This window comes from Vulpes vulpes, chromosome 3, assembly GCF_048418805.1.
Source record: "Vulpes vulpes isolate BD-2025 chromosome 3, VulVul3, whole genome shotgun sequence".
NCBI lineage: Eukaryota > Metazoa > Chordata > Mammalia > Carnivora > Canidae > Vulpes > Vulpes vulpes.
Window position 1 is genome coordinate 17043611 of NC_132782.1, and position 26060 is coordinate 17069670.

At 35.6% G+C, this 26060-nt stretch overlaps 1 protein-coding gene across 6 annotated transcripts in view; it reads right to left on the reverse strand.

The window, feature by feature from the left end:
- Nucleotides 1–26060, reverse strand: part of SLC25A12 (solute carrier family 25 member 12) — a 300020-nt gene that overhangs the window by 24056 nt on the left and 249904 nt on the right. For all 6 annotated transcript variants that reach the window (XM_072751929.1, XM_072751928.1, XM_025994034.2 and 3 more), the window contains exons 6-13: nucleotides 19657–19803; nucleotides 17367–17505; nucleotides 16426–16519; nucleotides 14614–14698; nucleotides 8098–8179; nucleotides 6665–6823; nucleotides 3295–3347; nucleotides 2967–3047 (exon numbers count right to left, since the gene is read on the reverse strand). In XM_072751929.1, the coding sequence (XP_072608030.1) occupies nucleotides 2967–3047; nucleotides 3295–3347; nucleotides 6665–6823; nucleotides 8098–8179; nucleotides 14614–14698; nucleotides 16426–16519; nucleotides 17367–17505; nucleotides 19657–19803 (840 nt within the window). The remainder of the gene's footprint in view (nucleotides 1–2966; nucleotides 3048–3294; nucleotides 3348–6664; nucleotides 6824–8097; nucleotides 8180–14613; nucleotides 14699–16425; nucleotides 16520–17366; nucleotides 17506–19656; nucleotides 19804–26060) is intronic.

Genomic DNA, 26060 nt, shown 5'->3' on the forward strand with positions numbered 1-26060 from the left:
TTCCAGCTACATCTCTCTACTCCCCTCCTCACTTGTGCTCTCTACTCCGTCTCTCAAATAAATAAAATCTTTAAAAAAAAAAAAAAAAAAAAAAAAGGACATACACCAAAATGTTGACAATGAAAAATAAAACTGTCATTTGGTAATCTCTATGCTCAAGGCAAAAGGCCCTAAAATATTAAGATTAATAATTTGTTTGAAAGATTGAAGACCTAAATATAAGAGCTAAAACTATAAAACTCTTAGAAGAAAACAGAGGTATTAATCTACATGATCTTGGATTTGGCAATAATTTCTTAGATATGACACCAAAGCACAAGCAACAAAATATGATTAAATTGGACTTCATTAAAATCTAAGTCCAATTCTTCAAAGGACACAAAGTGAAAAACATCAGAAATCACATGTCTGATAAGGGACTCTAAATAAAACTCTTAAAACCAGAACAAAAATAAGATCTAAAGACTGGATATTTTTGTTTCTTGGTCAATTCATTATCTAGTCAATGAACACCATTTTTTCCCTAAAGGACAGCATTTTCATAGCAGAATTTTTCTCCTATACATAGGGAACTCAAAGCTCAGGTCCTAGATGATCCTTCTGCTGAGGTAAAATCTATACCAATACTGACTACTCAGTTTAAGCCATTTCTTCTGAATTAATCTGCATTAGGTTAACACATTTTGCAACAGGTTAACACAAGGTACATCTTTCAAATTGAGTGATTTTTGGAAAAACAGCACTGTTCTCAGCTGGTGATATAGACCGCATTTAGCCAAACATCCACAGGGCCCCTGAACATCATATCACCACCACTACCCAGGATGGTGAGGGTTCTCATGATCAGGCTCACAGGCAGCCACTCTTCCTAGTGTCTATCTGGTGGTAGCTGCTTACCAGGTTTCATTCGGTAAAGAGAGCATTCCTATATTTCACAATGCTCAATATTCTTTAAACAGAGACTTATTCATTTTGTTTAAGGCTTTATTATCTGTTGCAATACACAGACATTGGGAGAAGTGGTAGATTATGCTTTATTTTTTTTTTTTTAAGATTTATTTACTTATGATAGACAGAGAGAGAGAGAGAGGCAGTGACACAGGCAGAGGAATAAGCAGGCTCCATGCCGGGAGCCCAACGCAGGACTTGATCCCAGGATTCCAGGATCGTGCCCTGGGCCAAAGGCAGGCGCTAAACCGCTGAGCCACCCAGGGATCCCCCAGATTATGCTTTAACAATCATTTACACTATAGTGTGACTGAATTCATCAGTACAAACTCAATAATTACACATTTTCTTTCCTCCCTGAATGGAGAGATTTAGGAAAAAAGAAGGAAGCATAAAATGTTTGAGGTGAAGAACTGCAGACTACCTCATCATTCTGCCTCGAGCCCAACTTGTCTATTTTTCATGCTGTTGATTTCCAACTAGACAATCCATCACAGTTCTCAGAAATGAGTCATGATTAAAGAAGAGATTTAGAATGTCAGCATGACCCTCCAGGCACCCTAGACTTCAACAGAAATTCCCAAAGTTCAAACCTAGAAACAGGGTCCACAGTAGGAAAAACAAAGGAACCAAATATCTGATTACGGTTTAACCACTTAGGTCACATGTCAGACATGGGAACAGGTCAGTTTCATGGGCAAAAACCTCTGGGTATAACAAAGGGAAACAGAAATAATGAGCTACACAGAACAGAAAGAGCATGACTTAGATTTCTGGCAAACGTGTGCATGAGCAGTGGCAAAACTGAACTTAGAAACTTCTTAACGAAACTAAAACTGAACCACTGAGAAAAAATACTTAGGATTCGCAAACATTCTCTCATTTGAAGAGAAGCAATTACAGCTTCTCATTGTGGTAAAGGAAGAGGAGAAACTACATTTTTCGTGATCTGATTAAACAAAGGTCTTATTTTCATGTTATTTGTCCTTCATAAAAAAAGAAAGTCAGCCAAAGAGGTGAGTTTTCTTCCTGAAAATGCACTTGGACGGACATGCGTGCAAACATACACACAAATGCACATATATACATACATACACACTTGCACACACACACACACACAGCCCAAGTCACCTTTTCAATAGGAACTTTGGTTGCACAAAGGTGAGGACCCAGGTATGTACCAGGCTGACAAATCTCATCAAAAAGAATCCAGTGCAGCCGCTCTCTCTGACCCTTGGGGCATCTTTGCTGAATTAAAAGCTGCAAAGGTCATTGACCTCATCACCTCAAGTTCCACAAGCAACTGAGGAGGGTTTAGCCAGGACTGTCAGCCAGTTCAACTGGAAGTTATTAAGGGTTTCAGGGACAAAATGGACTAAATAAATCTTAAACAATTATGTAGTAACAAATTTGAAATGAACACCACAAATAAAATTAGTTGAGCTACAAACTTAGATTTGAGAATTGGTCCAAATCCAATGTCATGCTCACACTTTAAAGAGAGAAACCTTTGTGCTCTAAGTAAATATAATCTGAATCTCTGCATTCAGAATTTAATAGCCTTAACATAATTATGGATATTTGCTATAACCTCTGGTCCCTAAAGAAGGAAAATTATAATCATACCACAATGGTTTACTCAGTCCTACACCTAAAATCTAAGAGCCCAATTAATCAGTCGTCTCATACTTAAAGTTCCAGACAATGTAAATGTATGGGAACTTTATCCATTACTCTTATTTTCTGTGATATTTAAGAATCAGAATTAGAACTTTAAAAAGTGTGGAAGGTAATGTCAGGAGCTTCTAAGAGTCAGAGCTCATAAAAATACTACCTCTTTTCTTCACTCAAAACCAATTAGATCATGCAATGATATTAAAAAGCATTCTTTACAATCACTGAGAAAATCTTAGAAATCCTTGAGTTCAGAAAGAATGTCACTCAGATATTATATCTAATGTGCAAAAAAGATTAAAGGAACATACTTGCCATGAGAAATGCCCAGTATTAATACTTACACAACCTCCAGCAAGGATTTCTGCTAAAAGTGGAATGGAGCCATCTCTTCTGGTAAATTTGTCCCGGACAAAATCATTAACCTAATCAGAAAGACAACATCTGTTAACCAGAATTCTCAACCACTTCCTTTACAGGTATGTTTTTGGTTTTCCAAGTCATCAAAATATCAATCTCATGATAAAATTAAAAATTATCAAATGCTTACATGTTTGTTGAAAGCTTTACAAACATCGTGATAGTGTGCCAGTCTCAGCAGCATCATCATTAATTTTTGGCTTAATGATAATCTAAACAAAATGACATAAATTCAATGAAAAAGAAACTTACAGTCAGTTTAATGGCCTTTTCTGGAGCAACCCCTATCAGTTGTGGTATCAGACCTAGGTAAACAGAGAGAAGCATTAGCAATATGAACATACTAGATGTGAATACACAATCCTGAAAAGTAAAGATTTCCCCTGCATTATTTGCCTATCAAACATTTTAGAGTTTTCATTAAAATATGGAAAAATGGATTATCCTAAAAACTCTGTACACGTATGTAATAATTATTTATGTCAAACATAATATGCTTTCTTGAGACTATAGATTCTCTCTTAAGCATGCTTCCTTTTGGGGCAGCCCGGGTTGCTCAGTGGTTAGTGCCGCCTTCAGACCAGGGCCTGATCCTAGAGACCGGGGATCGAGTCCCGCATCAGGCTCCCTGCATGGGGCCTGCTTCTCCCTCTGCCTGTGTCTCTGCCTCTCTCTCTGTCTCTCCTGAATAGATAAATAAAATCTTTAAAAAAAAAAAAAAAAAAAAAGCATGCTTCCTTTAAAGCCTACTTATCTAACATCTCCCAAAAAGTACCTGAGAAAGGAATGGAGCCCATGATCTTCTCTACTCCCAAACACTGCCAATAACAATGCAATCAAATTCCCTCCCTTTACAACCAACAACATACAAAAGTACAAAAACACTTTAGAGAAGCCCATGTTGTATGTTTGGAAAACCTTTGCAAGGCATGCTGCTGAATAGACCCAGATTTTGCCACAAATGATGCTATTACCTATGCAATAGCATATGGTGGCTTGGTTATTACAGAATATCAACTTCCATAATTTTCTCTTCAGAGAAAACCAGAATTCAGTACTCATTTATCTTAAAGGAAGCCAAAACTGCAAAGAAAAATGCAGTTTTAAGTATCAGTTAATGGATATCTTCGACAAGCAAAAACATATGCCTCCCGCATTCTTATTTACTAATATATGTCAAACTTAAGACTTTTCAAAAGAATCTTCTTAAAACAAAGGAAATCATTATTCTCAGAAAGTTAAATTTCCCAGGCTGGCTGCAAACTGGAAAAGAAAAAATATACAAACAATTCAACATCTGTAGATATTCATAAGGCTCAGCTTTCTAAAGCACACAGATTATCCAAATTGCTGGCGTACATTTTTTGCATACATTTTTTAAAGATGCTAACAATAAACATTCTATACCCTTTAAATCACTCAGCCATGGGGGAGTTATATATGTGTTTGCACACTCACTGCTGATCTTAAGCCTACTTTGAGGATACTGCTGAGTGATTTTCTATGAGTTGAGAGCCAGAAGTAATCATACATACAGGCTACTGTCAGTCAAACGGAATTATCAATGACAAACACAAATCTGCACACACCTTTAACGGGCAGCAGACTGATTTAAAAGAATAAATCAGCAGATGGCAGTCTTAACTTTCTAACCTTCGTGATTATGAGGACCTATTACTTTTAATCTAACTTCCATACAACCATGTCAGCATGTATATCTGTTTTACAACTTGCCTCAATAAGGCTCATGGAATTTTAATAAAGTACTGATTTATGTCATTTTATCACTATTGCCTGCAAAGAAATTTAAGCTAATCTGTCAACAATTTTGTCAATCATCTGACAGAATAATGGACCAGTTCTAAGCAATATATGACAATCTCAATAATCATAGTGTTCACATACAGGACTCCTACAATCTTCTCCCTAATACAAGAGTCTCTCATTTAAAGAACTGATTTTATCAGCTCACATCCTGAATAAAGCTAACAATCCCTCCACCTCTCCCCACCTCCAAACTTGCCATATCAGACCCATTTAATTAATATGATACCTCTCCGAAATGAAATTTTCAGTAAGCATCCATCCATTGAGAAGGCTAAAGTGTGCAGTATATATCTAGGTTAGTTTCTTTTTTTTTTTTTTTACGTTACTTTCTAATAGAGAACATTCTCTAACAAGTATACCAAGGAGGAAGAAAGGTTATTATTTAACAAGGACAGATTGAAGATGACAAAGGAAAAACAACAACAACCTTAGTACCACTCAACCCTCCTTAAATTCTTCGTTAAATAAAATCTAGATATGCAGGATTTAATACAGCTTAAAATAAGCATTTCCATGCACAGATCTGCATCCTGGACAACACACATTTTTTTCCACTAGAATTTAGAAACTAGAGTTCTGAATATTTGAGTAAAATTAATTACATTCATTCTTAAGAGCAGGCTATTTGAGCCTAGTTTGATTTCAGAAGCACTCTTATTCTATATAATGCCAAAAATGAACATCCTCATGACCCTCTCCTCTAAATATATCACAGATACATTTTTCACTTGAGTATCTGCAAATAATGCTAACCAGATGTATTTTTTTTCCTCCTGTCTATGAGCAGACGCTTTGCACAGGTCCAATCTTTCTTTCCAAGGAAGAGGTTCTAAGCCAAACAGTTCAACAGAGCTCAGAGTGAGCTAGGGATTAATGAGATTTTGTGCGCAAACAAATAAGTATGGTAAATTACATAAACGATCTGGACTTGAGCTTGTAGAGAATATTTTCAAAGAATTCCAAGTGGCGCCCAAAGGGATTAAAAAATTAATCTCCCTCCCAAAGGAAACCCTAAATTCTAATGTGAAAACATATACATGAAAGTCATTCCCTCTCCAAAGAGAACAAGTTCCTACAAAGCCGATGGGGGTGGGGAGAATTCTACAAGGGGTTGTTGCCTCTGATGCTGACAGCACTGTGCTCAGCCTCAACTTGGTGGCAACATTCCCTGCAAAAGAAAATCTCTCTGCTTTTACTCAGTGCCTCTGAGGTAAGGGGAGGAAAGGAGAGAGAATGAGATTTGGAGCCAAAGATTTTCTTTTATTCACTTTTTTTTTTTAACTTCAGATGACTCACTGGAAAAAAAGACTTATGAATGGTCTTCTTGGAAGAGACAAACACATCTGATATCTCTTTCAATTGAAACAAGTGCATAGAGGGTAAACTTACCTTCCAGTAACAGCCTGACTTCAATTTCACAGAGAAGAGGTTCATCTCTCTTCCCTAACTCTTTGAGAAAACCATCTATTTCTTAGCTGCCATCCTTTATTCAACCTGCACACCAGTGCCTAAGTTTGTAAGAGCAGAGTGACCATAAGCCCATGTTGGAACAAATGCAGGATTTGGATTCCATGAAATATAAATATCAGGAAGAAGAAATGAAGGCTTTGTCTGTAGACTAATATTGCTAGTTACCAACAAGAATGTAAAAAGGGAAACAAAACAACAAGAAAATAAAAAGAGAAAAACAGCTCTAGGTCTGACTGGACGAACTAATTTTCATAATGACGGAGTTAAGATCTGCTGCTGGAGAGATAAAATCACTAACTTCAGCAGCTGAGATATGCTTACTCACCTCGGTAGAGTCCAAAGAAGCCCTCATAACGTAAGACTTTCTTAAAACAGTCAAAACTGTTTTTGTACATCAGCTCCCCAACAACAGAGCCAGTGCCACGCTGGTTTTGCATGCGGGTCTTCACCAGATCTATAGGATACACTGCAGTGGCTCCCACGGCTACAAATAAAACAGTTTTTAGGCTTAAAGGAGAGCGCAATTAAATGGAGGATCTTTAAGGACAACAAATCTCATCTCAAAGGACTAGAAAATAAAACACAAAAAAGAGACCATGTGTTATTTTTTTCCTTTTCTCGTACATGCTAAAGGATGACAGGCTAGCAATTGAGATCCATAAATACAGCTGCTTCAGAGAACAACTGCAGTGGATTTTCAAGTCATCACCAACATCAGATAATCAAGACTTGATTTTCTGTAACAACATGAAACTGTTGTATGTAACATATTTCTTTATATTTTCCATTTGATGCCTAAATGCTATACCTTGTACCCCTTTAAAATAACCACATATGTACACACAGGTAGCTTTAATTTTAAAACTTACTTTACTAAAGCATTTTGCTAAATTAATCTTAGCTATGAGCATAATATTGGAACTACATCTCAACATGACCCTATCCCTTTGTATAGAATTTGGTCTTTAAAAAAAAGAAAAGGCCAGGTTTTAGAGTTTCTCAGAGATTGAAAAATTTATAAAATGAATTAGTGTTATATTATTCCACTGCTGAAAACCAAAACATGTTCTGCAACTTCTAAAACTGAAACCAAAAAGAAAAAAATAATAGTTTCATTGGTTCAGGCTTGTTTTGAAAAATCATAAGCATTTTAATCACACCTCCTAGATTCTACTCAACAAAGCAACTTCAGATTCTACACATTTTCTACAGAGAGATTTAAGCAAAAAAAAAAAAAAAAAAAAAAAAAGTCTCTCAAATTTTGCCCAGGAGCCAGGAGGGGAGGTTCCTTTTAGCAAATAGCAGCTGTAAGTCTAGATATTCTCAAGCAGTAAAAAGAGAGAGGAAAAAAACATAAGTAGAAATGCAAAGGTGAATCACCTTAGGAGGTTATTTTATTTCATAAGGTTCTGGGATTTGTATCCCAAATCTGGATTTCCTACCTGCCCTTGCCCCCAACACCATTAACACAGTATTATTCCATTTCTTCATATGGTTCTAACCAGGATAATTAAGGTGAGTGCAGCACACATCCAGACTTTCACTTTATTACAAAGGTTTTGTCCTGAAGACAGACTGGAGCCAGAGGGGCCATGGTTGTGTTACAAGTCCTATGATCACAGGTAAAAATAAAGAACACTTTGGAAAGCTCTGCAGTCAAGTCCTACAGCAATAAACTGCACCTCTGCTGATCTGTCTCAGTCTAATGAGATATTACATTAACACAAGCTTGGAACAGCACACAGCCATGTCACTCACCTCCAGCAACTGAGCCCAGCGTGAATCTATAAGCAGACTCGGCAATCTGGAGCCAGATAGGCCTGCCTAAACCGTGAGATTGCTGTGGAGAGGAAAACATGTAAAAAGAAAAAAAAAAAAAAAAAGGAAAAGTATAAGGCAAATTTAAAAAGCTACAATTCAGCTATTTTAAGATTTTAAAATAGATACCTTGATTAGCATTTAAAAACCACATCCAGCCAAATAGATACAGTTGCTTTTTTCTCTCCCATTTTTTTTTACAAGCCTATTAATACCTGATTTGTCTGCTCCTATTGGGGAATACACTATCATTCCAGAGAAATGACTCTTTTAGGCAAATAAATATTTAAGGTATAAAATCTTTTCCCCCTTTCTTTACTTTAGCCAACTTAAAAATTTTAAATATTTGTAAAATGTACAAAAACTACCTCGAGGGGCACCTGGGTGGCTCAATAGGTTAAGTGTCCAACTCTTGATTTCAGCTCAGGTCATGATCTCAGGGTTCTGAGACTGAGCCCCCTGTGGGGCTCCATGGTCAGTGAAAGTCTGCTTGAGATTCTCCCTTTCTGCCCCTCTTCACCCTGCTTGCTCACTCACTGCACTCTCTCTCTAAAATAAAGTCTTCAAAAAAAAAACAAAAACCCACAACTTGATTCCTAAGTCAGAGAGTACTGATCATAATCTACCTTCTCTAACAACAGAAAGTCATCACATTCCTAGGTCCATCAGTTACTGCATCAAGATCTAATGCAGCTGTTTGTGCTATCTTCCCATGCCTCACAGACATTACTTCTTTCATCAACAGCCTCTCATCTATTAGGGCTAGAGAAATCACATAACTAGGATTGTTAGAATTATATGTAAAGCAAAGCCAAGTGCTTCTCTTTGGGGCTAAAGTGAAAATCTTTAATAACTACTATTTCAACTGTTCAGAGCCTTGGCCCCTTATTTCTGGCTTTGCAGGCTCACCACTGCAGTTATCACTAATTAACTACAGTATTTCTGACCTATGTTACTAAGCATTTCCTCTCCCAGACCCATCTATTCTCCAGTTATACCTATGCAAAGAAAACACCTGAGGGGCTTAAAAAAAAAAAAAAAAAACAACTCTGGGGCCTGGAGCTTATCTATTTTTTAAAGGTTTCAAATCATTATGCTGTGCAGTTAGGTTGAAAACTACCCATATTTATAGCTCTGACATAGAATCTGTGATGACAATGATGCAAAGGGAAAAAACCCTATTGTGACTCAGTGTTATTTCATAGGTATCCCACAGCATAGAAGATCTAAAATAATTGATCTATACTTGTCTTCCAGTCTTGTTCTGTAATATTTGCTTTATGAAGACAGCAGTTATGCTCTATAAACAATTTGAGATGAAAGAATAAAATATTTGGTTTATCATCAAGCAAACCTGAAAAATATTAACTTGGAATAACCTTTTAAAAATAAACACAGCATAAAAAGCTTAGATATGCTCATTAGAATAATTTAATGGAGAGGGAATCCATGCCTAAAATCTAAAAGAAGGTAAAAAGCCAATCCACTCTGACTTGCTTTCATCTGTACAATTTCTTCAAAGCTGAATTAACCAAGCTAAATATGGCAAACCCAGATATTTACAAATAATTTGAGAAGCAGCCTACAGAAAAGTTTTATCTGCTTCTTGTTTTGTAAATTCTGTACCACAATAAGCATGTTTACAGTTTTTAACCAAAGCATCTGATACCTAAATATTTAACATTTGATTTTTATCTCTATAGGCAGAGATCTTTTAAAAGTTCATTATGCTTGCCAGTACTGTGGTTCAATAAATTCTAGAGTAAAAAGAAAATAAACAATGTTTGATGAAGAGTCAAAATGAAACACTTGGAAAACTCTTGGCAAAAAAAAAAAAAATTGGTAGAATATCATTATTTCAAATAATATCAGTACATATTTTATAAATCTCAACTATCAAAATATACTAAATTTACTATAATCTAATTAGGTGAAAGTATACATCTATTACATACAAAACTGAATTTAGTTTGTGGAAGAAACCATTAAAAGGTGGAAAATTACAGAGTAGTACATTATCATGATCTTGTAGGAAATACATTTTTCCTACCAAGTTAGCTCAAGCAACTACACAGCCATCCATTATGTTTAATTTACATGCTGTAACAAAAGTGAGCAATTAATAATTAGAAACTGATATTTTTATTTGAAATCTAATAATAGAACAGGATATTTTAACAAAATCCTGAGTATAAGCCTAATTTGATTCATTCATAGAATAGCAAAAAATGGGCCATTCAAAAAGATAATTGCTTTTTGTTCTCTTTATCACTATAATAATAATAATTTTAGACTGTTTAGAGATTTACTATCTCCTAAAGGATGAAAGTACTTTACCAAGCACTCAAGACCTGTGCCCTAATGCAGCCCTCAGGGACCCAGTGTTTTTTAATCTTCTGTAAATAAATTCCATTGTGAGACCATCAGGAGGATAGAAGTCTCCATCATTCTTTTAAGTGAACAGCTCCAACAACTGTTTAAGATCAAATACTCCTGCCAGGAAGATTTTAAGCACCTAATCTCAATATATAATTTCATTTATAAAGTCATATACATGTTCCATTGTACTACAGAAATCTAAGTGGCATATGCTTATTAAATTACATATAGTATGCCTTTTAAACATATACAAAAGTAGAAATTATAAAAGAATGAAATGAAGTAAAGTGATTTTTTAAGTTTTATTTTCATTTATTAATCCAAAAATCTTTTTGGTTATCACTTCAATGCATTACATTGACTATGCTTCAGTGAATTTTTTAAAAATTGTTTGAACAAAGGGAAGCTAACCAGTTAATTCTGATACTCTGTTTCAAAGATAACAGTTGAAAACACAATGTGTATCTTCAAGGCAAAGATGTTTTTAACATCACATATTTTGAAGAAATTTAAGTAACAGCATTTTAGCTTAAATTTAAAAAACTTTAAAATCAATGTGGCTATTATGCTACCTTTTAAACACAGGCAAATATGGGTCTTTTAAAAAGTTTTTATTTAAATTCCAGTTAGTTAACACACAGTATATTAGTTTCAGTAGTACAATATAGTGATTCAGTACTTCCATACATCACCCGGTCCCCAACGCAAGTGTCCTCCTTAAAATCTATCACTTATTTCACCCATCCCCACACCCACCTCACCCCTGGTAACCATCAGTTTGTTCTATCCAGTTCAGAGTCTGTTTCTTGGATAGCAAATACATTTTTAATATGCACATAAAACTTTTTTCCAAAATGGAGTTTCTCAATCACAAAACTGAAAATAAGCCTCATTCTCATAGATTATTATTTTCAACCATATTCCTTTCAAAAGATGCTGAATTAAATTCATAAAATTAAAATATATATATATATATATATATATATATATATATATATATATATATATAAATTCATAAAATAAAAGGGCTATGATCCCCGATTAGAATCAAGTAACCACTAATTTTGATATGGAAAGTCTCTCCTATGTTCAACGACATATATTTTCTTTACCCTCCTTTCCTTTAAAGAATGTTTATAAGTCCTACAAAATCCTATGAAAACTGAAGATTATAGTGCACTTTAATTCTTAGCTAAGAACATCTCTATTAATACAAAACACCTAAACGCCTTTTGGTCTCTGCCCTTATTAAACAGCATTTTTTTAAAGTACAATATATTTAAAAATAATAATAATAAAGTAATATATGGTCAGTAAGAAGGTTTTTTTAAACTTAGCACTGTAACTTATGGTTCACTTGTATTCGGGTATGTAAATTAATTTAATTAATGCTATGGATTTCACTTCATGAATATTCATAAGTAGAATGCTACTGTAGCTGTCATCCCTGTTAATGACTGTGTACTGAATTTTTAGCATTTAGGCTGAAAGAAAAATACTCAGCACTAAGAAGATCGCCTACCGTGAGCAAATGGGCCAAAGGAAAAGGCACTCTTCCCTTAAGGTTATGATTATGATCATGAAAGTGATATTTAACAAGATTAATTAAGTGTTTTTCAAAGCAAAATAAGAGTTGAGGATCTCGACTGATTTTTAATCTGCTCCCTAAGTATATGTGAATGATAGGAAATGACTTGAGACCTCATTTGGATAATAGAAAGTTCTTGCGCTTTTGTTATTGAATGTACCTCATTCTATAAATGAGAATTAGGTAAGGCGAGATCATGCCCGTGAACAAGTCAAACTACCTGCCCAAACCAAGTTACTTCAGGTTTTTATGCCAACCCAAAAAAGAGAACTGCCCCCTTCAAAATAGCACACTATTAATGGAGAGAAGAAAAGGAAGGAAAACCCAATCATTTTTATACTGAACATACAAGGGGAGAAGAAAAAGGCTAGATTTTAATATCTACTGAAATGTATTATTGGAATGGCAAAATAAGCATAGAGAAAATAAAACAAAATTCTTTGCCTGCAAATCACACCTGGATTTGAATTCAATATTCTTGGCCTTACAAAACAAGATTTAAGGGTCTATAGGTTTTTTCTTTTGTCTTTTAGATACCACATGTAAGAGAATCAAATGGTATTTGTCTTTTAACTTTTTTTTTTTTTTGACTAACTTATTTCACTTAGCATAATACTCTCTAGGTCCATCCATGGTGACACAAATGGCAATATCTCACTCTTTTTTTATGGCTGAATAATATTCGTGTGTGTGTGTGTGTGTGTGTGCGTGTGAGCATGTGTGTATACATACCACATCTTTCTTATCCATTCATCTACTGATGGACACTTGGGTTACTTCCATATCTTGGCTGTTGTATATAGTGGTTGCCAGAGGAAAGGTGGGGAGGATGGGCAAAAATAGATAAAGGGGATTAAGCAGTACAAACTTCCGGTTATAAAATAAATACATCACAGAGATGAAAAGTACAGCATAGGAAATATAGTCAGTAATATTTTAAACTATGTTAGTAAACATTAACACTGAAAAAATCTCCTTTTGAAATATATATTTTATTTCAAAGCAAATTTTTATAACTGTACACTACAAAATACAAAATTAAATTCACTATGCTCTTTAAATATTTCAATGCCTCGATGATTTAATAATTTTATTATATTTTATAAATCAATGAGTTGGAATAAATCTATTTTTTAAAGGATCTGAGAACATATAGGGGAAATACACTTTGATGACAGCAGGTAAGAATTTTTTTGCTTTTTTTTTTAAGGAAGCTAAACTGTAATGGGTTATAGATATATTTTAATCTGTAGGGAGCTTTATTCCATTCCAGGAAAAGAAAGTATTAACATAAAATATAGATATAAAAGCAATATTTTCTATCTTCAATCTACTTATCTGACTAAAAAGTACTTGTTTATTATGTAAAGTAGAACTGGAAATTCTAATTAGCTTCAGAGGCAGAATCATTCCATGGAGCTCAAGTAGAAGAAAATTTCCTACCAAAATTTCCCAGAGTGAACCACACTCACATGCCTGATCTTTCACTAGCACATGTAGCTATTCATCTGTGGCAGCAATGAAGAAAAAAAAAGAGTTGGGCTCTTTCTGTGGCATGCCTATTTAGTTTTTTTCCTCTCTCCTTGTTTCTGGTCTTTTTCCTGTCTGCCCAAACCCCTTCAATGTCTCCTAGGGCACCATAGTCCCCTAAGGAATCATGTGGGACATAGACCTCATCTAGTAGAGCAGGGAAATAACAGGAGGACAGGCAGTAGCCCTCCTAACCCTCCTCCACACACAAAGCCATGTGACCATCACTACAAATCAAGCTTCCTCCAAGTGCTACAGAAGTTAAGAGTTTCAATTTAAAACAAGACTTAAAAAAAAACCCAAAACCTGTTCCATTCTATAATTTTTTTTTCCATTCTACTCTTCCACAAAGTATCATGGGGTTTATTTTCCCATTAAAATAGTATTTTTGAAATCAGAAATGAGACTGTATTAACTTTGTGGGACTCAGAAGCTACTGTTTAAATCATTCTTTAAGAAAAAATGATAATATTTTATTAAAAATGCAATAATAGTCAAAGTTTTCTTTCTGGTTCATTAATTACATAGTGTTCCTGTGTTATAATCTATAAAGCACAATCTCAGTGAAAGATTTACTTCATTAGAAGAATGTTTTGTATTTTAAAAACCCTATAAATATCAGCCTAATGATTCAAAAGGAACTTAACACTAATATTTAAATGTCACTATACAAATGAAAGGCAAAGACTGCTAGTTCTAGGGAGAAGGAAGTCAAGCCCATGTATGTTTGCTCTCTTATTTTCCTTATCTTAATAGCTAAAATTAAAAAAAAAACACATAAATTTAGTCCCCCATAAAAATACTTCATGAGGGCAGGGGTAACAGTTCTATAAAGGTAATCTGTGAGCTAAGTAGAGCTTCTTTCTGGAAAGTAGTCTTTAATTTTCATAGCATTCAGAAGCTCTAAGCTGTCATGTACATAGGATTCCAGCATTTTTGAAGGTGGTTCTACCTCCTACCTGTCTCTGGAGCTCTGCCAAGTTGTAAGGTAAGGCCCCCTCAGCCAACGGTGCTATTCTCTCAATATCTGCCAAAGTCAAGCGCCTTCAGGCAAAAATAGGAGAAAGGAAAATTGTTAGACACCAACACTCTCATACCAAGATCATATTTCTTCAGAAAAAAAAAAAAAAGGATTGGAGAAAAGAACTGTGCTTTAAAAGTAGTTTTTCCCTATTCACACAGATCATGAAGATAAATAAAGGCCCAAGTTCCCACAACAAAAAGCAAAGACCTCAGAAAAAATATGTAGAGTGCACAAAGTTAATAATACTCTATGATAGATAATAAAAGTAAAAAACTAATTTTTACTAGAAGTATCGACTTTGACAGTTAATACGTACTAACCATATCCCTTTAGTGTACATATTTAATGCACAGGCACAAAGTACTTTGAGAAGGATAAACGCACAAAAGTGATCAATATTGGTGGTCTTTAAAGAAAGGCACAAAAGGTAGAAGAGAGAGTTTTTTCAGCACCCTCTTTTTAAGCTCCAAGTTTCAAAACATGCACTACTGTTTTCAAAAAATTTATTTAAAAATCAATACATTCCATGAACAAGGTAGATCACTTCAGATCCAGTTTTGAGAAGCACTTTTTTGAAACTGTTTATTTCATGAAGGAAGGCTCAGAATCTTTACTAAAACTATGAATTCTACATGGATGAGACATGGCCTGATACTTTATGTCAGTCACCAAAGATAGGCTGCTACGTTTAGTGTCACCTCCAGCCCAACAATTCATTATGTAGCATGAAGGCAATAAATCACCGAGGTGTGGGGGGTTTGGGGGGCTCAGTTGGTTAAGTGTCTACCTTCAGCTCAAGTCATGATCCTGGGGTCCTGGGATTGAGCCCTGCATCGGACTTCCTGCTCAGTGAGGAGTCTGCTTCTTCCTCTCCCTCTGTCCTTCCCCCTCTGCTTGTGCATGCTCTCTCTCTCGCAAGCTAATAAATAAAATCTTTAAAAAAATTTTTTAAAAATCACCCATGTATACTCAGCTTCTACTAGTCCTCAGGTCCAGGTATTCCTATACTTAACTACTAAAGGCATCTAAAAAAATCTTACCACTTAATAAAGCATAAGTCCCCATTACACAAACCCTGCCAGAGATAAAGGTTTTTCTTTTCGATTTGCAAAAGAACTTTGCAAATTAAAAACTCTCAATATGCTTTGTTTTTTTAATGTATAAAATGGGGGCATAAAACATCTGAGCTTGTCCATGATGCTAACTCTGATAATAATGTCACAGGCATATTTCACGAAAATGATACCCTCACAAAATGACATTTACCATTCAGTAAAATGACCATTTACAATGAACCAAAAAGATAAGGCTCCTGAACATGTAGTTCAGTTTATTTGATAAATTTAGGCAAATTTTCACAAGTATCTTACATTTAATCCAGTACAGTTGAAATCCATTTTTCCCATCCTTCTCTTTCTTCTTACTCCCTGACTCACTGTTTTCTTCCTTCCCCCATTTCCCTCTCTCAGGCCCCTTAAGCCCTTGCTCTTTCCTCTTACCTCCCTTTCTCCATCTCTTCCCTCTCCTCCTCTTGCTCTCTCTCCCTTTCCCTCTATCCATCTCCCCAACCTAAAAGTCTGTTTTCCTCTGTCTCTCCCTCCTTCCTTGTTACTCACATTGCCTATCTCTCTTGGAATTTGCAGACTGAATTAACTACTGTTAAAATGAACAGAAAGCATCCCCCTGCTTCACATGTTAAACTAACTGTCCTAAAATAAGTATCATAAAGAATTATTAGAATAGTTACCCTGTAGCATTATATAAGTCGGCAAGTTGGTAGAGGATATCAATTTCTAGTGGAGTGACCTGTCCATAGCGTATGGCACTCTGGGCAAATTCCTCTAAAAGAAAAAGAAAGTATTTAAAAATCTTAGCAGATTCTTCATATGCTTCTACCAACCATAATCTGAAAGCTAAAGACATCTTAGTATTATTTTAAAAATCTAAAACTGAATTTAAATACTTAAGTTCAACTATGAAATTCTGAAAGTTGGCAAAAGATAAAATGTTAACATCACAAACAGCAAAAACAGATACTTTAATTTCAAAGATAAAACAATCTCTTCAGAATCCTCTCTCTTATCTTGTATATTTGCTTTGATCTCCACCGTTACAAGATAAAAAAAGAACTGGTTATTCTCCAATCATCTAAAACACCCTTTACAATATAGCAAAAAGAGTAGGTGTGCCCATCTTTCTGTGGCAACTCTTTCTTAGAACATACAAGCTGCTGCCACACTGCCAGTGACCAGTTTGACATATTGGGCCAAGGTTCTTTTCAAAACTGTCAAAGCCACTTTTCCATTCCTGACCCCAGCATCCCATTAATTCCACCTGGATTTTTGGAGACCATTATGGCTCAAGTGAAGCATGCACATATAACAACATATTTTCTAGATCCGGCTTCAGAGCAGTAAACTTAGATCAACTTCATGCCCTAGATAAAGAAAAGTGAAGGGCAGCCCTGGTGGCTTAGCAGTTTAGTGCAGCCTACAGCCCAGGGTGTGATCCTGGAGACCCAGGATCGAGTCCCATGTCAGGCTCCCTGCATGGAGCCTGCTTCTCTCTCTCTCTCTCTCTCTCTCTCTCTCTGTGTATCTCTCATGAATAAATAAATAAAATCTTAAAAAAAAAAATAAGAAAAGTGAAAATGTAGATTGAAATCAATATGTATTTTTAAACTCTTACCCTTTGTGACTTCAACATCTTTCCTTGTGCCAGCTAGAGTGCTATATATCTTACGGACAAGCTCCATGTTATTCAGTAAGGAGTTAAATGCATTGAAGTAGGAGAAGCTAACCTGATGTGAGATACTTCCTCCAGCTGCCTAGGAAATGACAACACGAAAAGTTTAAAAAGCAAATGAAAACAAAAAAAAAACCATGTTTAAAGACACTACACTTTTCTCAAAAGAAGATCCAAAGGAGTCTTCATTATTAAAGTGATTAACAACCAGTCCATAAATATAGAGAAAGTATCGTACTGAAACACTCAGTGCATTTCACGCCCTCAGGGAGGTCTATGTAATTTAGGTTTTAAGGAAGAAAGCAACATCTGGAAGTTGGACTTCACGGTTCATCTACCTATAAGGTCAGAAACAACAAATACAATTATCACAGATCAAAAACAATGGTTATTTAAACAGGATTTTCAAGATCCTCAACTATGGAACTCTTGCTAGTCCAGGATAATTCAAACATCAGTGTACAACATAAGGAGTATTTTTTAAACTCGCTTTTATTCTTATATACATACACAAAAAACTTTACATTATAAGACTATTTCACTGTAGCAACTCTCCTTTTTTTTTTTTTTTAAGGCCACTGTTATAATTAAGATATTTAACTTCTGTGCTGGGCTCTGAATCTGCATCGTCAAAGATACAACTATCAAAAACTCCAAAAAATGTAGAGAAATCTAGGGAGGATTCATTCACCATAAAGTACATCTTTAGTGGAACAGGGCAGAAGAGGCTTTCTCATGCCTGGGGAGTAATGAGGAGCAATGTGGCCTTCATTACCCTGGCAGGGTGAGGAGATAAGTTCTCCCTCTCCCACCAGCTGGATATAAATTCAAAAGAGAATTTTTTTCATAGTTTTTAAAAGCCTAAATTCTAAGCCAGGAGTCAGAGGAACCCATATGATTGAAAACATTCTCTATTAAAAACTCAAAGAAATACTTATGGAAATACCAGCGTGACCTTAATCATAAAGGTCCACTAAGAATAGTGTAGGTAATGATGGGCAAATGCACCCATCCCTCACACACATGCCTTAACCCAAATATAGATGAATGTATATTAGCCTGAATTTGGATGCCAGTGACCCAAAAGCAGAACTCAAATTATTTAATACATTCCTTCAGGGACTGAAATGCCATTTGGTAAGCTGAAGCTATAATAAGTCTACGTAAGCCAATTGGAAAAGATTAAATGGGTCCCCTCACTCCAAGGCACTGAGTGAGTCCTTTTCTCCAGGATTTACTTTCAGTCCGCCGCCCCCCCCCCCTTTTCTTTCCTTCCTTCTCTCATTTTTTGGCTGGGGTATGAGGTAAGGGTTCAGGGAGTGGGAGATGGGTGTCAAGGAGGTGAAATGTGTAGGACAAAGTGACATGCTCCATGTTCAAATTCACTGAAGAAAAAGAACAGAAGTTGATCTTTCTACCCCAGTCTAAATCAGGGATAATGATCTTCAGCTGAAACAACAAAAGCACTCATTGGCTTCCCTCCATTGAAAACAAGCAGCAATCAAAAACTTATACATAAGTACAATGCATGAACAAGAAAACTGGTAAGTGAGGAAAGTTTCACCACTCTTTGTGAGGAAGTGAATGACATCAGTTTGCTATTGGTCCAGATGATTACTTTGTAGAGATTAGCAGTTTGACAGAACAAAAAAAAAAGAAAAAAGAAAAAAAACCGTCTGGTCCATGCAGACTGAATGCACAGGTGAAGGGGCAGAGAGAGGAGGGAGCCACAGAGGCTGATGCCCACATATTTCCTCCATACCTTCTGCCACGGCCATGGTTATTAAAACAGTGTAGAGGCCAGTGATGATTCCTCTAGCAAACAGCACCCTGCAGGCAACAAAGGAAGGAGCCATCTTTATAGCAAGGCTTTGGGAGCCTAGTGGGATGGAAAGAGGCCAAGGTGAAGGCAGTAATGTCTGGGCCAGGTACTGCCCACTGGGAAAAGGTAATTATACACCCTTGTCTATAAACCCTGTTTTCTTTAGTTGGACTCTGTAAATGGAAATAAATAATTTGAAAATATAAGACAGCAAGACGGTGGCTCTGAAAAAGCTATAAGGGGAAAGACTACTCACCATCACCCCCACTTCCCTTACACAAACCTGTTTACCTTCTACATCCAAACATAAAGTTAGAATAGAGAGTCAGATGGGTCCAAGGAGGCAAGCCAGGACCCAATAGTTCAAAATTTTTAAGGAAACAGAAAATGAAATACTTGCTTTCTACTTACTGAAACTAAGTTCTCCTCCACAAAGGGAGTAAGCATGTGAGATCGAATGGTAACCATGATGTCACTGAAATCCAGACCGGAAATCACACCACTTTTGCTTTTGTCTTTCAGCGCAAAGGCTTGTCTTGCATGTTCCAATTGTAGCTCCTGGAGAGAAAAGTTAGAAACAGGACATTAGATTGGTCAAAGTACATTGCAACTGCATTTTTTGAAAAGGACAGATATTCTTCCCATAAGTGCACTTACTACAGAAATGAACACTGCACAGCTCTGAATTTACAATTAAAACTTTTTGATTTCTCTTACAAGGAACATGTTTTCCTGAAAATGTACTACACAGTATTCATTAGGAAGAACAAAGCACAGCATGGAAATAAGGAAAAAGGGAGGAGAAAAAAAACCCTTTATTTACTTGAAAAGTTTCCAGCACTGAAAACAGTTCTTAATTTTTAAAATGTATTCTCTTCTGCCTGAAGGCATTTTTATCCAAGAGTAATTTCTGAATTAAAAGTTTAGATTCAGGATGCCTGGGCAGCTCAACGGTTGAGCGTCTGCCTTGGGCGCAGGTCATGATTCTGGGGTCCTGGGATTGAGTCCCGCATTGGGCTCCCTGTAGGGAAACTGCTTCTCCCTCTGCCTGTGTCTCCGCCTCTCTCTCTCTCTGTGTCTCTCATGAATAAATAAAGTCTTAAAAAAAAAAAAAAAGGCAAGCTATGTTCAATATGCTCTAGATGTCAGTTGTAATATTTAACGTTATTTAAAACTTAATTCTTATTTTCTTTTAAGGGATAGCTTTTCTACATGTGGGTGCTCAAATGAAATCTGAGGAATGCATTCTTTGACCACAACAAAACTCGCACACAAGAAAGTGCCCGCCTCCTCCTCTAAAAGAAGCAATACATTTGCTCATAATCTCTTTCTCAAACAAAGCAAGTTTTTAAAATATTTTTTCTTAGCAGGTTGGCAGGCTAGAGACAAGTATATCAAACCTACTAAATCTTTCAGTAGTTGTAACTTTAAAAAATTAAACTATAACACTGAGGAAAACATCTAAAAACTTTAACATCTATCATCAAAAATTTAACTATTTGGATTTTCTTGAAAAGAGCAACAGGAGTGGAAAAACTGAAACTCAACTGGTAAATATGAAAGACAAAGAGTACAAATAAACACCCAGCATGACTTAACAAAGTTTTCTCTTCCCCTTCTACTTTTTTAAAATTTCAACTCTATCAAGATAAAATTAACAAAATCATAAAGTGTGCAACATGGGACACACTGGGGAAGATTAAGTAACACATCCATCACCTCACATAGTTACCTTTTTGTATGAGAACATTTAAGTTCCACTCTTAGTAAATTTCAATCATACGGGGGTGCCGGGGGGTATATAGTCAGTTAAACATCCAACTTTTTTTTTTTTAAGATTTTATTTATTTATTCACGAGAGACACAGAGAGAAAGGCAGAGACACAGGCAGAGGGAGAAGCAGGCTCCCCATGGGGAACCCGATGTGGGACTCAATCCCAGGAACCCAGGATCACGACCTGAGCCGAAGGCAGATGCCCAACCACTGAGTCACCCAGATGCCCCAAGCGTCCAACTCTTGATTTAGGCTCAGGTTGTGATCTCTGGGTCCTGAGATTGAGCCCTACATCTGGCTCTGCTCTGAGCAGAGTCTAAGATTCTCTTCTCCCTCTGCCTCATGCTTTCTCTAAAATAAACAAAATCTTTAAAAATTTTTTCAGGGCAGCCCCGGTGGCGTAGCAGTTTAGCGCCGCCTTGCAGCCTAGGGCATGATCCTGGAGTCCCGGGATCAAGTCCCACGTCAGGCTCTCTGCATGGAACCTGCTTCTCCCTCTGCCTGTGTCTCTGCCTCTCTCTCTCTCTCTCTGCATCTCTATGAATAAATAAATAAATAAAATCTTAAAAAAATTTTTTTTCAATTATAAAATACAGCATTATTAACCATAGTCACCATGATACACAGTACATCCTCAGACCTTACTTGTTATAATTGAAAGTTTGCACCCTTTTTCCAGCTTCTCCTGCTTTCTCTCACTACCACCCCACCCCCAATCCAGCCTCTGGTAACCACAATCCTGCCTTGTGTTTCTATGTGTCCAACTTTTTTTTAAAGATTCTACATAGAAGTGATACTTTGTAATATGGCTTTCTCTGACTTATTTCACTTAGTATAATACCTTCCAAATTCATCTAAGTTACCACACAACAGGACTTCCTTTTTTTAGAGTGAATAATATTTGTGCGTGTGTGCGCACACCCATACACATTTCCTTTATCCACTTATCTGCTAATGAACACTAAGGTTCCTATACCTTGGCTATTGTGATAGTGCTACAATAAACATGAGAGTACAACTATCTCTTTGAAATAGTGATTTTTGTTTCCTTTGGATACATACCCAGAAGTGGGATTGCTGGATCATAAGGTGGTTCTATTTTTAATTTCTTCATGAACCTCCATACTGTTTTCCATAGTGGCTGTACCAGTTTACATTCCCACCAACAATGTACAAGGGTTCCCTTTTCTCCACATCCTTGCCAGCATGTGTTGTCTCTGGTCTTTTTGATGGCATCCTAACAAATATGAAGTAACATCTTGTGGTTTTAATTTGCATTTCCCTGGTGATTAGTGAGGTTGAGCAACTTCTCATATACCTCCTAGCCATTTGTATGCCTTCTTTGGGAAAATGTCTATTCAGGTCCCTTGCCCATTTTTAATTCTTGTTCGAACGATTTCTTTGTACATTTTGGAAAAAATATCATTCAAGTCCCTTGCCCATTTTTATTTTTATGTATGTATGTACGTCACAGAGCTGTAAAAGTTCCTCGTATATTTTGGCTATTAATCCCTTATTAGATATGTGGTTTGCAAACGGCCGGCCTTTTCATTTTGTTGATGGATTTCTTTACCATGAAGCTTTTCACATTGGTGTAGTCCTACTTATTTATTTTTGCTTTTGCTGCCTTTGCTTTCGGTGTCAAGTTCAAAAAATCATTGCCAAGACTGAAGTCAAGAAGCTTACCCACTTTCTCCTAAGAGTTTAAAGTTTCAGGTCCTACGCTCAAGTTTTTAATCCATTTTGAGTTGCTTTCATGTATGGTATAAGATCTGAGTTCAGTTTCATTCTTTTGCATGTGGATCCAGCTTTCCCAACACTTTTTATTGAAAACACTACCCTTCCTCCATTGTATATTCTTAACTCTTTTGTCAGAAATTTATTAACCATATATGCATAGGTTTATTTCTGGGCTATTTTGTTCCATTGATTTATATGTTTGTTTTTGACAACACCGCTGTTTTGAGTACCATACTTCATAATATAGTTTGAACTCAGAAAGTGTGTTGTCTCCAGCTTTGTTCTTCTCAAAACTGCTTTGACTATTTGGGGTCTTTTGTGGTTCCATACAAATCTTAGGACTGTTTTTCTATTTCTGTGAAAAGTGCCATTGGAATTTTGATAGTGACTGTGTTGAATCCATAGGTCGCTTTGGGTAATATGGACATTTTAACAATATTAATTCTTCAAATAAGTGGACACAATTATTTTTCCATTTGTGTCTTCATCTTTTTTCATCAATGTCTTACAGTTTTTAGTGACCAGATTTTCTACTTTCTTGGTTAAATTTATTCATAGGTATTTGATTCTTTTTGATGTTCTACAAATAGGACTGTTTCTTAATTTCTCTTTCCAACAGTTCATTGTCAATGTACAGAAATGCAATTGTCTTTGTATATTGATTTTGTACTCTGAAACTTTCCTGAAGTCATTTATTAGTTCTAATAGTTTTTGGTGTGTGTGTGGAGGAGGGGAATGTATAGTCTTTTAGGGTTTTCTATATAAAATATCATGTCATCTGCAAAAAGGGACAATTTTATTTCTTCCCTCCTAATCTGGATGTCTTTTATTTCTTTTTCTTGACTAATTGTTCTGGCTAAAACTTGGCAGTACTTTTTTGAATAAAAGTGGTAAGAGTTGGCACCCCTGTCTTTTCCTGATCGTAGAGTAAAAACATTCAGCTTTTTACTGTTGAGCATAATGTGAGCTATGGGCTTGTCATAATTTGCCTTTATGATGTTGAGGTATGTTCCATCTATACCTAATTTTCTAAACTTTTTTACCATGAAAGGATACTGAATTTTGTAAAATGATTTTTACATTTACAAATGTAATTGTAAATGTAATGTAAATGCTTTTACATTTACAATCTAGCAAGATCATATGATTTTTATTCTCCATCTTGTTAATGTAGTATATCACATTTAATCATTTGCATATGATGAATCATCCTTGCATTCCAGCAATAAATATGACAGTTCATGATATAAGCTCCTTTTAATGTACTATTAAATTCAGTTTACTAATATTTTGTTGAGGCTATTTGTGTATATCTTCATCAGGAATACTGACCTGAAAAAAAAAAGGGGGATCCCTGGGTGGCGCAGCGGTTTGGCGCCTGCCTTTGGCCCAGGGCGCCATCCTGGAGACCCGGGATCGAATCCCACATCAGGCTCCCGGTGCATGGAGCCTGCTTCTCCCTCCGCCTGTGTCTCTGCCTCTCTCTCTCTCTCTGTGACTATCATAAATAAATAAAAAATTAAAAAAAAAAAAAAAAAAAGGAATACTGACCTGTAATTTTCTTTTCTTGAAGTGTCCTCATCAGGATTATCACTGGTCTTGTAAAGTGCATTTGGAAGAAGTATACCTTCCTCTTCTATTTTTTGGAAATTTGAGAAACATTGGTATTAACTCTTCTTTAGATGTTTGGTAGTATTACCAGGGAAGCCATCAGGTCCTATACTTTTCTTTGTGGGGAGGTTTTTAACAACTGATTTAATCTCTTTACTAATAATTGGTCTGTTTAGATTTTTTTTATTTCTTCATGATTCAGAATTGGTAGGGTGTATGTTTTTAGAAATTTATCCATTTCTGTTAGGTTATCTCATTTGTTGGCATATAAATGTTCACAGTAGTTTCTTATGATCCTTAGTATTTCTGTTATCAATTGTAATGTCTATTTCTAAGTCTTTTTTCCTCAGTCTAGCTAAACATTTGTCAATTTTGTTTAGCTTAAAAAAAATACAGCTCTTAGTTTCATTGATCTTTTCTACTGTCTCCCTTGTCATTATATGTCATTTATTTCTGCTTTGACTTTTGTTATTTTCTTTTTTCTGCTGACTTTGGCTTTGGTTTATTCTTCTCTTTCTAGTTCCTTGAGATGTAAAGGAAGGTTGAGGTCTTTATTTTTTCTTAATGTATGGGTTAATTACTATAAACTTCCCTCTTAGAATTACTTTTGCTGCATCACATACATTTTGGTATGTTGTGCTTTCATTTTCATTTGTCTCAAGATTTTTTTACTTTTCTTTTGATTTATTCTAAGATCCATTAATTATTCAGGTGTATGTTGTATAATCTCCACATATTTGTGAATTCTGTCCTCTTCCACTTAATTCATTCTTCCTACTCACTCCATCTTCCTATCACCTCTGCTCTAACCATAACACCTTTCAAATGAAGCATGAATTTTAGGTCTTTATTTCAACCTTAAAATGTGATTGAAAGAATTCCCTACAGAAAGGATATTCCTAAGCAGCATCAGAAACAGACACGACACAGGTCCACTCTCTATCTTATATATGTTTTCCTTCACTCCTTTTTCATGGTTTTTGTCATTTCTTTGTCTTCTCCATATATAGGTCACAGCCTCTCAGAAATATCCAGTGGCAACCATGGACATAATAAGGTCTTATTAATGACATTCAGTACTGAAGAAAATGTGGACCTTTATATTAAAGACAGCAGAATTCTCATTGCAAGAATAATGCTAGAAGAATAGATTTTATTTTATTTTTTTTTAGGTTAACAATTAGAGAACTCCTATGTATCTTTTAAAGATACACAGTGAAAATCATAGATGAAACTATAGAATGTACGGGATTGGCTTCCAAACGATTCAGGAAGGAGCACAGTGGAATACAGACAAAAATAGAATATAGACAAAAATAAGAGTGGTCAACAGTTACTAACTGGTAAGATGGTTGATGGGTACGTGGAAGTTCATTAAACTCTTCTATTTTTAAATATATTTGAAGTCTTTCAAAATAAAAAGTTTAAAAATTAACATAAAGGATTCAAATGAGAAGCAAAAAACAAAGGGGAAAAAGGAAGCTTCTTATCTAAAGTTCTAAGGTTTATGTAATATAGTTAATATATCAGGGTAGAATTAGATATTGCAAAATATATTCAGTAAATGCAAGGGAATCAAAGACAAGAGCAAACCATCTTTGGAGGAATCTTAAAAAACACGAGTTGGAAGAACATTTCCTTTTTCTTATTTTTTTTCTTTCAAGATTTTATTTATTTTTTATTTTATTTA